The 13,504-nt window shown below is 37.5% G+C and overlaps 1 protein-coding gene across 2 annotated transcripts; it reads right to left on the bottom strand.

Moving 5' to 3' along the window:
* Positions 1 to 254: 254 nt before the first annotated feature.
* Positions 255 to 5,361, bottom strand: LOC104108354 (calcium-dependent protein kinase 1-like). Of its 2 annotated transcripts, XR_011415273.1 has the most exons (8): positions 3,979 to 5,361; positions 3,455 to 3,598; positions 3,118 to 3,270; positions 2,748 to 2,863; positions 2,486 to 2,653; positions 932 to 1,156; positions 696 to 776; positions 496 to 541 (listed from the first exon to the last, which is right to left on the bottom strand). XR_011415273.1 is itself a non-coding variant. In XM_009617367.4 (7 exons), the coding sequence occupies exons 1-7, from the start codon at positions 4,790 to 4,792 to the stop codon at positions 414 to 416; spliced, it is 1,746 nt and encodes a 581-aa protein (XP_009615662.1). In that variant the 5' UTR covers positions 4,793 to 5,361; the 3' UTR covers positions 255 to 413. The 2 variants fall into 2 exon arrangements, 1 of the variants encoding a protein (XP_009615662.1); XM_009617367.4 differs by lacking the exon at positions 696 to 776 and having other exon boundaries at positions 255 to 539.
* Positions 5,362 to 13,504: the final 8,143 nt, after the last annotated feature.

Raw genomic sequence — 13,504 nt, 5'->3', positions numbered from 1 at the left:
CAGACTCTCCAGAATACTGCCGTACCTATGTTGGACCCTCCAAAAATGCACTATTTTTGGAGGATCCGACGCGCACCCACCGACATTTTCGAAGAGTCCGAGCAACATAAAAATGAACTCTATCCTAGAAGATGGAACTAAACAAGGTTACGAAAAGGTAGATTCTAATCTCCTTACCTCCAGAGTTATACATGATAACTCAGTAAGTTCACTGCTAAAGCTGGGGAGGGAAAAAAAGGATTTTTTTGCAAAACTGGAAAAAATGTGAAGTGCATTGGAAAAGCAAGGTTACTGCTTGGCAAGCACTAGTTTCTACTATACAATCCTAAAAACAAAAAACTTTTCCACATAGGAAATGAAGCAAATTAAGACAACCAAACTAAAGAAAAAGAAAATCTCGAAAGGCAAAGGCTCTAAAGTCTTAGAGCCTCTCTAAATCCGGTGCTGAAACTGTGTTCTAGACCTTTCTTGCCACCGCCAATCACTGGATTTCCCTTTTGCATCATAGCAACGAACTCATTGTAATCAATTCGTCCATCCTGAAAATTTAAGGTGAAGAGAGGTCAACATTTTACCATGAATGAAATTACACACTCAAGAAGCGTCTTGCACATATAAACATCATCGTTATATGATAAGAGATAGGTAATGACATTATTAACCCCAATTTAAATCAACAACGAAGACATTTTCCTTCATCCTTAAACGATGACTTCCATTAGATCTCCGACAAATGTCAACCAATACTACCTTTGGACATCTTTTGTTAAGTATGTCTGGTACCAAAAGAGAGTGGAGTAAAATCGGCAGTTTCTAATAGATAGATATTGTGGTTGAAAGATAGATTCATCTATTTCTTTCTACCACACTATTTATTAGCTAGAAAGTAGTTCCAAATATAAAAAAATAAAAGTTAAAAAATGAAACTTACATTGTCCTGATCGGCGTCTCTTATCATATCTTCCAGATGGACGTCCCCAATGCCAAATTCCTCACAAGCTTGTTGAAGCTCGTCTGCAGTAATGTAGCCACTGCCATCTTTATCAAAGTAAGAGAAAGCAGCAAATAGATGATCTTCTCTTTCAATTTTGTTAAAATGTAATGTTGCCGCTATAAATTCCCCATAATCAATTGTGCCGCTGTTATCAACATCTGCCTGCAATTTCAGACAAGATGGGGAGTTACTTGAGATTGCTATCATTTAGCTGTTGGTTGAACATGAGATGTAAGGATGTCATGGGAATATGAACCAACACAGAGAAAAGAGGGTGAAAAGTGCCAAATCATTCTGTCTGACTCTTTTTTGCCATACCGACTAGACCGCAAGTAAGTTCAAGAGCACAATTTCTTTTTTCCAATTGCTACTGTCTGTTTATTGCTTCATTTTCACTTCTTTTGAGCCGAGGGTCTTTCGGAAACAGCCTCTCTACCTTCATTAGGTAGGGGTAAAGTCTGCGTACACTTCACCCTCCCCGGACCCCACTTGTGGGATTTCACTGGGCTTGTTGTTGTTTACTAATATTAGTAGCTTCACATAGTCCCCTTCACCTTTTAGCAATCAAACCATGTAAGAATCTTCCACAATAATCTTGATGCTACTGAACAATGGATGAGGAGATGATTGATATTTTCATCCGAACCCTTGCACATAAAGCACTAGCTGACATAAGTAACCTACCTCTTCCTCGCTATTCAAAGTGAACTATTACCTTTCTTGGTACCTTACGGATCCAAATCGAACTATACAGAAAGTCCACCTCCTCCAAAATCTTTCAATAATAAGATTTAACCGAGAACATTCCATTATTCCCAGCCCCCGCCTCCATACATCATGGCTATCCTGTGGTGTACTTTGTTTGTGGAGTACATTAATTATATTTTGGAATCCTCCATCTTGTAATCTTCGAACGTGTTGGACGGTCATCTCCTTATGTCAAAAAATTCCATAGTTGTTTGGGAAAGTAATGCTCAAAGTATTATCCCCACACTACCTATGCCCCCAAACATAAATGATGTTGCTTCATTCTTATTTGCGCAATCAAAATGTTATCCAAGTATAATTAACTTCTTTAGATGATTCTACCCATGAAGCTTTTTAGCTTGACATAGACTTGAATTATCTACCGGGCTCCACTTGAAATAACAAGGTAATAAGAGCATGTCTATTTGGGTGCGGAGTGGGGCAGAGAACTTAAAGGAAGAAGAGATGATACTAAAGGATTGTGCAATTTTATCAGTTAGATTAATGCAATAATGTACCAACAAAAATCTCGGATATCTTCACAGAACAGAATTTCAGTACAGTCAATAAAGAAATTTATTTTCAAAAAGACGTGAACAAGAAGTTCGATGAAGGAAATACTAGTCCAGATGGTGTCCGACCTCGTCTATTTCTCTTTAAAACATAGATATCAGACTTATTGCTTGAATTAGAAAAGGAAAAAAAAAAAAAAAAAGAACTATAGAAATTTTTTCTGATACTTACTGCCTGCATAAGATCATAGATCTCGGACTCCTTGAGATTAGCGCCAACTCTTTTTAATCCAACTTTGAGCTCCTCAAAGGTTATTTGACCACTATTGTCTGTATCTATCATCCTGAACATTTCTTTCAGACCAGCAATTTCTTCTTCAGATAGGCTTTCGGCGATGACCTGTAACAGAGGTGTAACTCACAATATTTAGAGGACTAGTTTCAGTCCACAGTTTGTCTGATTCTTGGACGTGTATGTAAATCTATAGACTCACTCTCAAAGCCATTTTCTTGAGCTTGTTCATTGCAGAAAATTGTTTCATTCGACTCAGAACTGCAGAATCCAGAGGCTTATCTGGAGCCACACCATCAACTTGAACCCAACGATGGCCTGCAAAGGTTTCAACATTACTCCTAACTTTTATCCAAATTCGTCATCTCAAGAGAAATGTTTGCAATGGGAAGGATTATGTTCATACTCATAGGATTTTAGGGGATACAAAAATTAAACCACAAGGCTACAATGTACACAATAAGACGATCAATTATGAAATACCAACATAGAAGCTTTAATCCAGCATCTGTGAATTACCAAGTAGAGATGTAAAACCATTTAGCATTACGAACAATGATGAAAATACTTACACAAGACTTCATGAGCAGTTAAACGTTTTTTGGGATCTCGAACAAGCATTCTCCTGACTAAGTCTTTTGCATCTTCTGAAATACTAGGCCATGGATCTGATGAGAAGTCGAGATCACCATGTAGGACTTCTTCGAATATTCCTTGTTCATTTTCTGTATGATAGTATATATTAGTAAAGAGAAATCGTACGAAAAGATAAGATATCATCTGAAGAGCAGTATTTGGTTTCTGCAAAAACCTTTTCTACTTTCCGTTTTCACTGTACTCTCCTTTCTGGGAAAAACACAACCCCAATTTTCTTTTTGGATATTAAAGTTGATAACTTTGGAAACTCACCAGCCCAGAAAGGAGGTACTCCACTTAATAAAATGTACACAATCACACCAGCACTCCAAACATCAGCTTCGGGACCATAGCGTTTTTTGAGAACTTCTGGTGCAACATAGTAAGGACTGCCAACAACATCATTAAATCTGTCACCTGAAAAACGATACATTACTTAATGAGTTGTTTCGTGATATTAAACATTACAACTAATGAACATAGCATACAGGAGAAAGTGATTCAAATTGCGTAAGATGGTATACAGGAGGTTTATCAATAAGAGTTCAATACAATTTGAGTGCAAATGCTGAGTCGAATGCATCTAAATCAATAACAAAGTCATGGACAGAGTTCGATAGAATCTGCACCAAGAATGCCGGGACAAACATGCAAAATTCTTGGACAATACAGGTCAGTTCTCATAGGTCATCTTTTATATAGGAGTAATAAATTTCATGGTCATTACACTCATTAATTCAGAAAGCATCTTAAAGCAGCTTCCACTAAGGTAAATACAAACTAATCGAATGAAGTACCTGGTTTGAAGAAAATTGACAATCCAAAGTCAATTGTTTTGAGTAGTGAATCCTCCTTCTGATTAACAAAAAGAAAATTTTCAGGCTTAAGATCACGATGCATGACGCCCAGAGAATGACAAGCTTCTAGAACTCCAACAATAGTCCTGGTGAGCTCAGCTGCTTTTCTTTCTGTATAGTGCCCGCGCTGAATAATCCTATCGAAAAGCTCACCTCCAGCACAATATTCCATAACGACATGAACAGCGACAGCATCCTCATAAGCCCCTTTTATCGATATAACATTTGGATGCCCCGCCAAGTGGTGCATTATCTGAATTTCCCTTCTAACATCTTCCACATCATCATCTGTCAACAATTTCCTCTTAGCAATCGATTTGCATGCGTACTCCTTCCCTGTTGCCTTTTCGACACATTTAAACGTAGTTCCGAATTGTCCTTGTCCTAATTTCTTTCCTATACTGAAAAACTCCTTTAAGCTGCCAGTTTTCTTCTGTAATACAGAATCAATCCTAAGGCCTGCACTACCTACCCTCTTCATCTGTACCGGCTTCTTAGGCTTTTCCGGTCCCTCTTCCTTTTTCGCCAGTTCCTCTTCCTTCTGCTCAGACTTGGGCATTGTTATCTGTTCTGGTGGCTTACTTTGGACAACCAAATCAGGGTCCTTTCCAGATTCTGCTGTTTCACCTCTGGCACTATCATCATTAGTGGTGGAACCAGAATCATCTGGCACCCGAGTTCGCCACATTGCAGCTGAAACTGACTGAAAGATACCATTTTTAGAAATACTTGGTCCAACACAAGTGTTCCCCATTTAGTACAAACTCTTACTGCTTTCAATTCCTCACTCTCTCTTTATTAACCCCTCCACTTTCAACATCAAGATCTTATTTTTAACATAATGCCCCTTCAAAAATTCAACAAGATCTTGATTCCAAAACCCAAAAAGTCAAACCCCTCCTTTTATCAACTCCAAATTAGTCCAAAAATACTAAAATCAAGAACTTGTTCAAGCTTAGCAAATCAAGAATACAAGATGAACCCAAAATACCATCTAAGTAGCTAGAACTAAACTTGAAATAAAAACTCTAAAAAAACACAAGAATATCAATCAAATACTTCATGTAATCAGCAAAGAACTATAGTAAAAAAAATAAATTATATCAACCTCAAGAAGTAATGAGCAGCCATGGATATAGATTGAATAAGATAGAGCAAAAGCCAAAGTACCCCAAGAGAGAGAAAAAGTGTTGAACTTTGGATAAATATTCAGAAATTTGACTATGTCATGAGAAGGTCAAAAGAAGAGCTAGCGACTACGATATATACAAGGAAAAAAAGTTGAGATCTTGATTATAACATAGTAACAACTAACTAGAGCACACATTGAGCACAATGTAATACTAATTTTTAACACTAACATTAAAGTTAAATCTGTTATAATTATTGATTCAGTGACCTAATATTATAAATATTTAACATGATCCGTGTATATAAAAATAAATAAAAATTAAAAGGACTCAATAAGAATTGGTGTGCAACTCTTAATGAGGTTTTATTTATTTGGTGAAAAAATCCAATATATATAATATAATAATATATTTTACACGCATTTTCCATAAATATGTTGAATTGCCATATAGTATGTACGTGCACTATGTGAACATGTTATAATAATGACATACCCACGAGAAAACCGCGTTTTGTCCAACAGGCATTTAAGATTTTTCATGGGACAATTGTTTCTTGTCGTGTTAATTTGCGTAAACTTAGTGATTGGTTTACCTAGCTTTTTTGTTTCTCATCCCGTATTCAGTAGGTGTATTGGACTCCACTATATTCGGATTCGCACTGCGTAGAACCTCATTCGAGAGGAAGTGTTCATTATCAAAGATTTTTTCCATATTAAGGGCTCGAACTCGAGACCTCTAATTGAGGAAAGAACAATCATATTCACTGCACCACAACCTTGGTGGCCGGCTGCTTTACATTTAGGGATGGCAATGGGGCGGGCTTGATCTTATGCGGGGCGGTGTGGGTTTGATCTTATGCGGGAACGGTTGAAACTGTTTTTTGAAAATTTAATGCGGTGCAGGCGGTTGCGGGTATTGTCGGGTTTACTCCGGACTGCAGTTTGTACAAAGCAAGCATTTTCTTGTTTAATTTTGCTTCTTTATTTTAAAACCTTTTTAAGTAAAGATTTCTTTTATCATTAACCCGTGATTACATTATTTAAATTTTTTTCTGTCATAATGTGTATGTAATAGTAAAAGTTATACTAGTACGCTATATCATTGATTTATCTTATTCAAAAGAAATAAAGATACCAAAAGACTTTAACTTGTAAAGTATCTTGATACTAAAAAAATCGAAGATCTCTATAATAGAAAAATTCAAAAAACAAGTTGTACGTATATCTTAGTTGTAAAAGATGCGGCATAATTTGTTAGCACAAGTTTTTGTTTGGTTTCCTGCATAAAATAAAATTCCATTGAAAGTAGAAAAAATGAGAAGAAAATCATTGACTATTGTATTAAGACAAAAGAAAAATCACCTTCAAATAAATAAAAAGTTGAGTCATAGCATACGGGGATTTAACAATCTGGGAAAAAAAATATTAAACTTGTGTTATTTCATTATTTTTTAAAAATGAAAAAGGGAAATTTTTGGCTTTGCGGGGCGGGGTGGGGCGGGGCGGGTTGAAGTCTTTGCGGGTTAAGGCTAAACCCGTCCCGCAACCGCTCCGCCCCATTGCCATCTCTATATTACATTAGTTGTACTTTTCCATTTCTTTGCCAAACTTTTTTGTTTTCTATTTTCATGTATACATACTAAGGTAACAGTTGAAATTTAATATAAACACTAAAATGGAAGTGAATATAAAATCTTCGGTTTGAAGAGGGGTACTGAAGGTTTAAGGACTCACTTTTATTTCTACCATTATACAAATAGCTTGGTCTAATCTTGATTAGAAATCACATAAAAGTGAATGGAAATTCAACTGTTAAGACGACTTTTGGATTAAAATCTAATAGTATTCAAATGACACTTAAAATTTTGGATTAAAATCTAATAGTATTCAAACGACACTTAAAATTGAGCGAAAGTGGATACTACCGTTGTTGCAGTCATTTGACCAATATTAAATGTGCAAATAATCTCTTAAATGGGAGAGTGTTTATTGGATAAATGTCATTTTGCAAGGTATAAATCCTTAGCGTACCCTATTCAATCAAATTTCAAGGGTTAGCTCAAGTGATAAGGATAAAATTTCTAAGTTTTTGAGATACTTCATATTTGATTCACATCTATTTGAGAATTGAATTGTAATTTGTGGTTACTTTCCCAAGTTTGGTAGAGTTAGTTAATTCTCATCAAATTTCTCAATGGATTAATTAATTTTCTACACATATTAGAGTATTGTAGGGATTGATGTGACGTATTAGAACTGGATTAAGATAACTGGAAAATAATGAGGCAAGTGCACAGATAGTCATTCTCAGAGATGCTATTTAGAGATTAGTCAGTATTTATTTTGTCCTAAAATTTTAAACTAAAAATCTTAACTTCAGGATAATTCAGAATATTTTTGTCTTGAAAAATTAAAATTTATGACGCACTGACTAATTCCTAAATAATAGCCCTTTGGAGTATCTACCTGGTGTCATTTCTATGAAAATAATGTACTATGGGCCTAAGCATAATATTGTTGGGAAAATAACATTGTACAACCTCTCTCAAATTAATAGTCAAAAAAAATATATTTTTCGTATATATATATATATATTATATACAAAAATTATACAAATTTTATACACTTTTTTGACTACTAAATATAAATAATTTCTATTGCGCTAAAAGTGAAAAAACCCAATATTATTAGGTTAAAGTCACCTTTAATTGTTAATTTGTTGGAGGAAAAAAGATAAAAGAACATAGACTAAAGAAAGTGTCTTGGAATGAGGAGACTCGAAAAGAAACAATATTGTGCAGGAGTACCAGCGCAATTCTTGCCGGCCAATGTGCTCCATAATACGAACCCTTATGCATTTATGTCCGATTTGAAGGTCACAATTGAAATTATACATATTTTATTAAAAAAATTACAAATTTACCTACTTTACAAGCAACTCTAGACTTATTAGGTCTGAAGCTAAAAACAATAAGTCTAAAGTGAAAAAATTACACTGCAGATGCACTTAAGGCCAAATAGGTCTGATGTGCAACTAATGGTTTCATGCACTTAAGGCCAATAAGTCTGAAGTGAAAAATTGCACTTTAGATACACTTAAGACCAAAAGGTCTGAAGTGAAAAATTGTACTTCAGATGCACTTAAAGCCAAATAGGTCTGAAGTGTAACCCAACGGTTTCATACACTTAAGGTCTATAAGTCTGAAGTGAAAAATTGTACTTCAGATGCACTTACTGCCAAAAGGTCTGAAGTGCAACCAACGTTTTCATGCACTTAAGACCAAATAGACCTGAAGTGCAAATTGCCAGAAATTTATTTTTCGAATTATAACGATCCAATATATGATTTAATACCTAAATCTACTCCAAATGAACTCAAATTTTAAACATAGCCTCCAAATATCATCTAGAACAAACCTCAATCATCAATTTGTCAAAACAATAATAAATCTAACGAACTTATTTTGCAATTAAGAAAAGGAAGAAGAAACCCTAAGCAATAGTAAAAAAATAAAGCGTCATAATAGCTCACCATTGTAAAACATCATAAACTACCTTAAAATATATTCACAAACACCATATAAAATTACTGTCAAGAAGAAGAAGAAGAAGGAGAAGAAATCACTATCAAAAAGAAGAAGAAGAAGAAGGAGAAGGAGGAGGAGAAAAATGACTGAAGTTGTTTAAAAAGTAAGTACAAGTTAAAATCTTTTTTAAAAAATGGGTATAGATTAAATGGGGGCGACCAAATAGAGTGTTAGTGCAATTTTTCCCGTATTACACCCAAAATGCTATTACATAGTAAAAGCTAAAAAAAATTGTTTACACCAAATCAAAAAATTAGATCGTACTGAAATAAGAGCACGTATCACTTGGTCATAATAAGTGGTTAAAGCTTATGCAAGACACAAGTTTTGCATTCAATTTCTTGACTCAAACATCATATGCCAGTAAGTTTTTTCATCTTCGTGTGTGTCCTATAGTCGGTCAACTTTTTTATAGTTTCGACCGGTTCAACTACTCATTTACTTGTATATATAGTCATATTCATTACACATGAGCTCCCTTACGATGATTTTCCAACCTATTTCATAACGTAAGGAAGTTGGTTTACTGAGACGGCAAGTAATTGTTTATTCAGGACATGCATGTTGATGCTTCTATTAAATAAGCTAATGTTGCAAAGTGCCAAGTCTTAAAACCTCACCAACCAAATATTAAAATAAGAAGAAAAAAGAATGATAGAGATGGAAATTCATTGAACTCAATATTTTTGACGCATAGATTTAACCAGCAAAAACAAAAACAACAACAACAACAATAGCATTGTTTACCCGAAAAACGGATAGAGTTAAATTTGTACGTAGTTATAAGGGTATGTGGTAAAACTTGACACAAATCGTAAGAATGAATAGAAATATCGAGTGTTGACCGTAGAGAATGAAAAATAGGCAAAGTTGGAAAGAAGATGATTTATAGATTAAGCAGGATGAATCAATCTATGAAGCTAAAAAAGGATAACTCTTCAATATATGAGTGTATGACATCTCAGTTACAATGTATGCCAAAAACTTGATCCTTACAGAAATAATAACCATCCATTTTATAGTGGAGGGATCCTACTTTAAATATAATTAAAAATACATAGTGGCAGACCCACGATAAGTCAGATTTTTCATAATTCCTGCTAGGATTCTCTCTTCTAGTGCGATTGCAACAGCTCTTGTCTATGAGCTCGATATTGACTCGAGCTTGATATCGACTCGAGCTCTCGATCTTGACTCGAGCTCGATTCTGACTCGGATCCTTATATTGATTCGGGGTCAGTGTTGGTCGGTCTTTGCCTCATAAGCTCGATAACTTCACTTTGCGTCATAGTTCGATTTGGATTCGAGCTCGATAATGATATCGAGCTCGACATTAATCGGTCTCTAGGGCTCGAAGCTTGGTGACCTGACTTCGGACCTCAACCTGATATTATGAAGATGCTCTTCGATCTGATGCATTACCATTTCGACCAGTTCGTATGAAGGACTAACTGGTTTTGACCATATACAGATAGTCCACTCGTTTCTCAGGAAGGATGTAACGAGAAACGACATGATTTCCCAACGGCTCGATCAGATATAAGCTGACGTTTACATTGGGCTCGATCATGACGCATGTGATAGTTGTCCCGTCGGTTTAGTTTTTCAAGGTATTTAATGCGTGTCAGGCGGTGGTCAGCCACCGATGATGTTGAACCGCCATCGCTCAATCTATAAATAGCCCATCATTTTACCATTTATTACTTTTACATCTCCAAATTTTACAAGCTCTTCTTCTGAGTTCATCTGTAAATCCGTGATCTTTTACTGCAAAATCTTTCTTCAAAAACACCACATCTCTGCTACCTCCTTCTATTTTCGATCTTTAAATCCAAAAATGGCGAAATCATCAAAAATCATTCCTTAGAAAGAAAAAGCTTCTTCTTCACAACTTGCCGCCGATAAAACACCGGTGGAGCCACAGCCTGAGGAGTGCGTTCCTGGGGCCTGCGTTCTTACCTCCGATTTAAAGGTCGATAAAGGCTCGTTGGTTCCCGGCCAATGTGAGTCAGTATCGAGGTATATGTGCTCGATAACCGAGGGGCACCTCGAGCAACTAAAGAAAGATTGCAATTAGGAGAACAAAGAAATTGTAATCCCGTCTTTTGAAGAAGATATCACCACTTACGTGAAAGGGTTTTTAAGTGTGTATACTTACCCTTTCACGTTAGGTCCCCTCGACCCTGTTATTATTGATTCCTGTCGTCAATACCAAATAACCCTAGGCCAGATCCATCCTTCTTTTTGGCGGATCGTTATTTTGATTTGTTACTTCGTGAACAAAATCGAGGGGATGCCTTTCACCCTCGACCATCTTATTCGATTGTACTTCACTCGCCTCTTTCGAGGCGAATTAATAAAATTTCAGTGCCGGGCTACCAAGGTTCTGTTCTCGAGCATAGACGAGGACAGGGATCGAGGCTGGATGGGCAGGTTCGTTCGAGTGAATACTTCAGACCTGATTCCGACTGAAAAGATGCCATTTCCCGAAGAGTGAAACATGAAGCGTAAGTGTAATTCTGCTGTTATCTCCTACTATTTTGCCCCATTTATTTATTTTCTCACCGATATCCCCTTTTTATGATACATCGGTTCCTTGGATGTCCGGTGAAGTTCCTGATCTCAAGAACTGGATACGGGATTTAGCTTCGAGCTCCATATATGCCGAGCGCTCACTACGCGATTTGTCAAAGGGCCGATGAGAGGCCAAAAATAATGGTAAGCCTTTTCTCGTATCTTTGGTAATTCGAACGAGATGTTTTCCAGGTACTTAAATCAATTTTCCTGTATGTAGGTGTGGGCAAAGATGCGCTTCTGAGGCCCCCGCCCTGCGAGGGAGAGGCTTCGATCTCTGTTGCAAAACCGGTGAAGTATAATAAGAGAAAAAAGGCCTTTGCTTCCGAAGATCCAAAATCGAAGACGAGGATGGCTCGTAAGCCGAGGAAGAATACTATCCCTTTAACCATGGAATCAGTTCTGCATCTAAGGGATGAAGACGAGGAAGAAGAAGAAAATGATGGGTCCTTACTGGTGGCCCGAATGAAGAAAACCATCGATGCCCCAAAGGCAGCTGCGTTGATGGTGATTTATAAAGCTCCGCCTCGGACTGAGGAGATATCGGAGGAAGGTTCGGGAAGAGTCCCCGAACCGTTAGAGATCGAGGATGCTTCCCACCGAAGTCAACAAACAGTGGGTATATCAGAAGAGTCCGATCTTGAAGCTCTCCGAACTGAGGAGAATGCCCCAAGCGAGTCGCTTGGGGAAATAGTAATCGGAGACTCACCCAATCTCCCTGCCTTTTCCGAAGGAGCGATTCAGGAAGCCCAAGCTTTGGGGGACCTCGAGATAAACCGATCTCATGAAGGAGAGGACCCCTTCTATGATTTGTTTACTGGGGTCGAGGATGTTGCTGGCCTCAGTGATGTGTCGGGCCTTTTCTGTGAAGTGCAACAAGCTCTAAATCGGGTAAGCTCTAACTCTCTTTGTTGATACCACTTTTATGTTTGCTATTCTTTTCTAACTTTTTTTCTTCTTTCTTCGTAGGCCGCATCAGTTCATCGAGAAGTATGTTCTCAGTCTCGAGCCGAGCTGCATTGATATGAGTTCGACCTATAACGGGTCATGTATGAGAGGAACACCCTTAAATTCCTCTAAGGGCAAAGGGGAGAGGAAATTAAAGACCTCCGAGCTGAGTTGGCCAAGGTCCAAGATCAAACCGATCTGTTCGAGCATATAATGATACTATTAAAAGCCTATGGGCTTGATATCGGAACGATGGCTAATTTTTCGGTCTCACAGCTGCAGCATAAACTTGAGATGATCGGGAAACTCCGTGAGGAGGTCGATGTGATAAAGGCAGAGTACTTGAAGTGGAAAGAAAGTATGGACCGCTTTGCTGCAGAGAAAGAGGCTGCTCGAGCCCAATTATAATCAGCCGAAAACCAACTTCAAAGCATGGAAGAGAAAAGCTCGGTTCAATCAAGAAGAATAGAGGATCTCGAGGCTCGGTTGGCCTCCGAACTTGCCAAGGTCAAATCTGACGCCGAAAAGGCCGTCTATCGGGCCGATGCTGAAGCTGCTCAGGTACAAGTAAGAGAGGCAGCTGAGACCGCCAACATTCAAGCACATTGGGTTGTGATGATGATGATGGTGATACTGATGATGATGGCGATGATGGGAGCAAGATTAGGTCCGAGAGCGGGGAGGAGCTTGATGGAGAAAAGACTGCCCCCGTAGATAATCAAGAAACTTAGCCCTTAGTTTTCATTTTGGTTTTTTCTGTAGGGTCCTGTTCGGACATTGTAAACATACTTGTATATATATAAAGCTCTTTTCTTTTCCCGACTTTCCTCTGTTTTATTCTCTACCTCGTGAAGATTTTGTTTCATTCATGCCTTATGAAGGTTTTCATAAGGCTTTAGGCAATTTTGATCGAGCTTGGACCTTGTAGCCTTTATAACCGAGTGAGTGCTTGCTCAAACCCGAAATAAGGTAGCCCATAGTCTTAGGTAGTCAAGTTGAGTGATTGCTTCGAACTTGAAGTAATGTAGCCCGTAGGCTTATTAGTCGAGTGAGTGATTGTTCGAACTCGAAATAAGAGTAGCACGTAGGCTTAGTAGTCGAGTGAGATCTTTCTCCAACTCGAAGTGATGTAGCCCGTAGGCTTAATGGTCGAGTGAGTGATTTGAACTCGAGGTAATGTAGCCCGTAGGCTTAATGGTCGAGTGAGTGATTTCTAGAACTCGAA

The sequence above is a fragment of the Nicotiana tomentosiformis genome, chromosome 4 (assembly GCF_000390325.3).
Source record: "Nicotiana tomentosiformis chromosome 4, ASM39032v3, whole genome shotgun sequence".
In the NCBI taxonomy this organism is placed as follows: Eukaryota; Viridiplantae; Streptophyta; class Magnoliopsida; order Solanales; family Solanaceae; genus Nicotiana; species Nicotiana tomentosiformis.
Note: the sequence above shows the minus strand (reverse complement) of the source record. Positions and strands in the feature narration are given on the sequence as shown.

What these genes read in the sequence shown, in the direction of transcription:
- LOC104108354 (XM_009617367.4), bottom strand. Translation starts at nt 4,792, where the DNA reads ATGGGGAACACTTGTGTTGGACCAAGTATTTCTAAAAATGGTATCTTT. An exon ending in AACTGCTCATGAAGTCTTGT is followed by an intron (nt 2,864 to 3,117) that starts GTAAGTATTTTC and finishes AAACCTTTGCAG; the next exon opens with GCCATCGTTGGGTTCAAGTT. An exon ending in TCTATGATCTTATGCAGGCA is followed by an intron (nt 1,157 to 2,485) that starts GTAAGTATCAGA and finishes CTGAAATTGCAG; the next exon opens with GCAGATGTTGATAACAGCGG.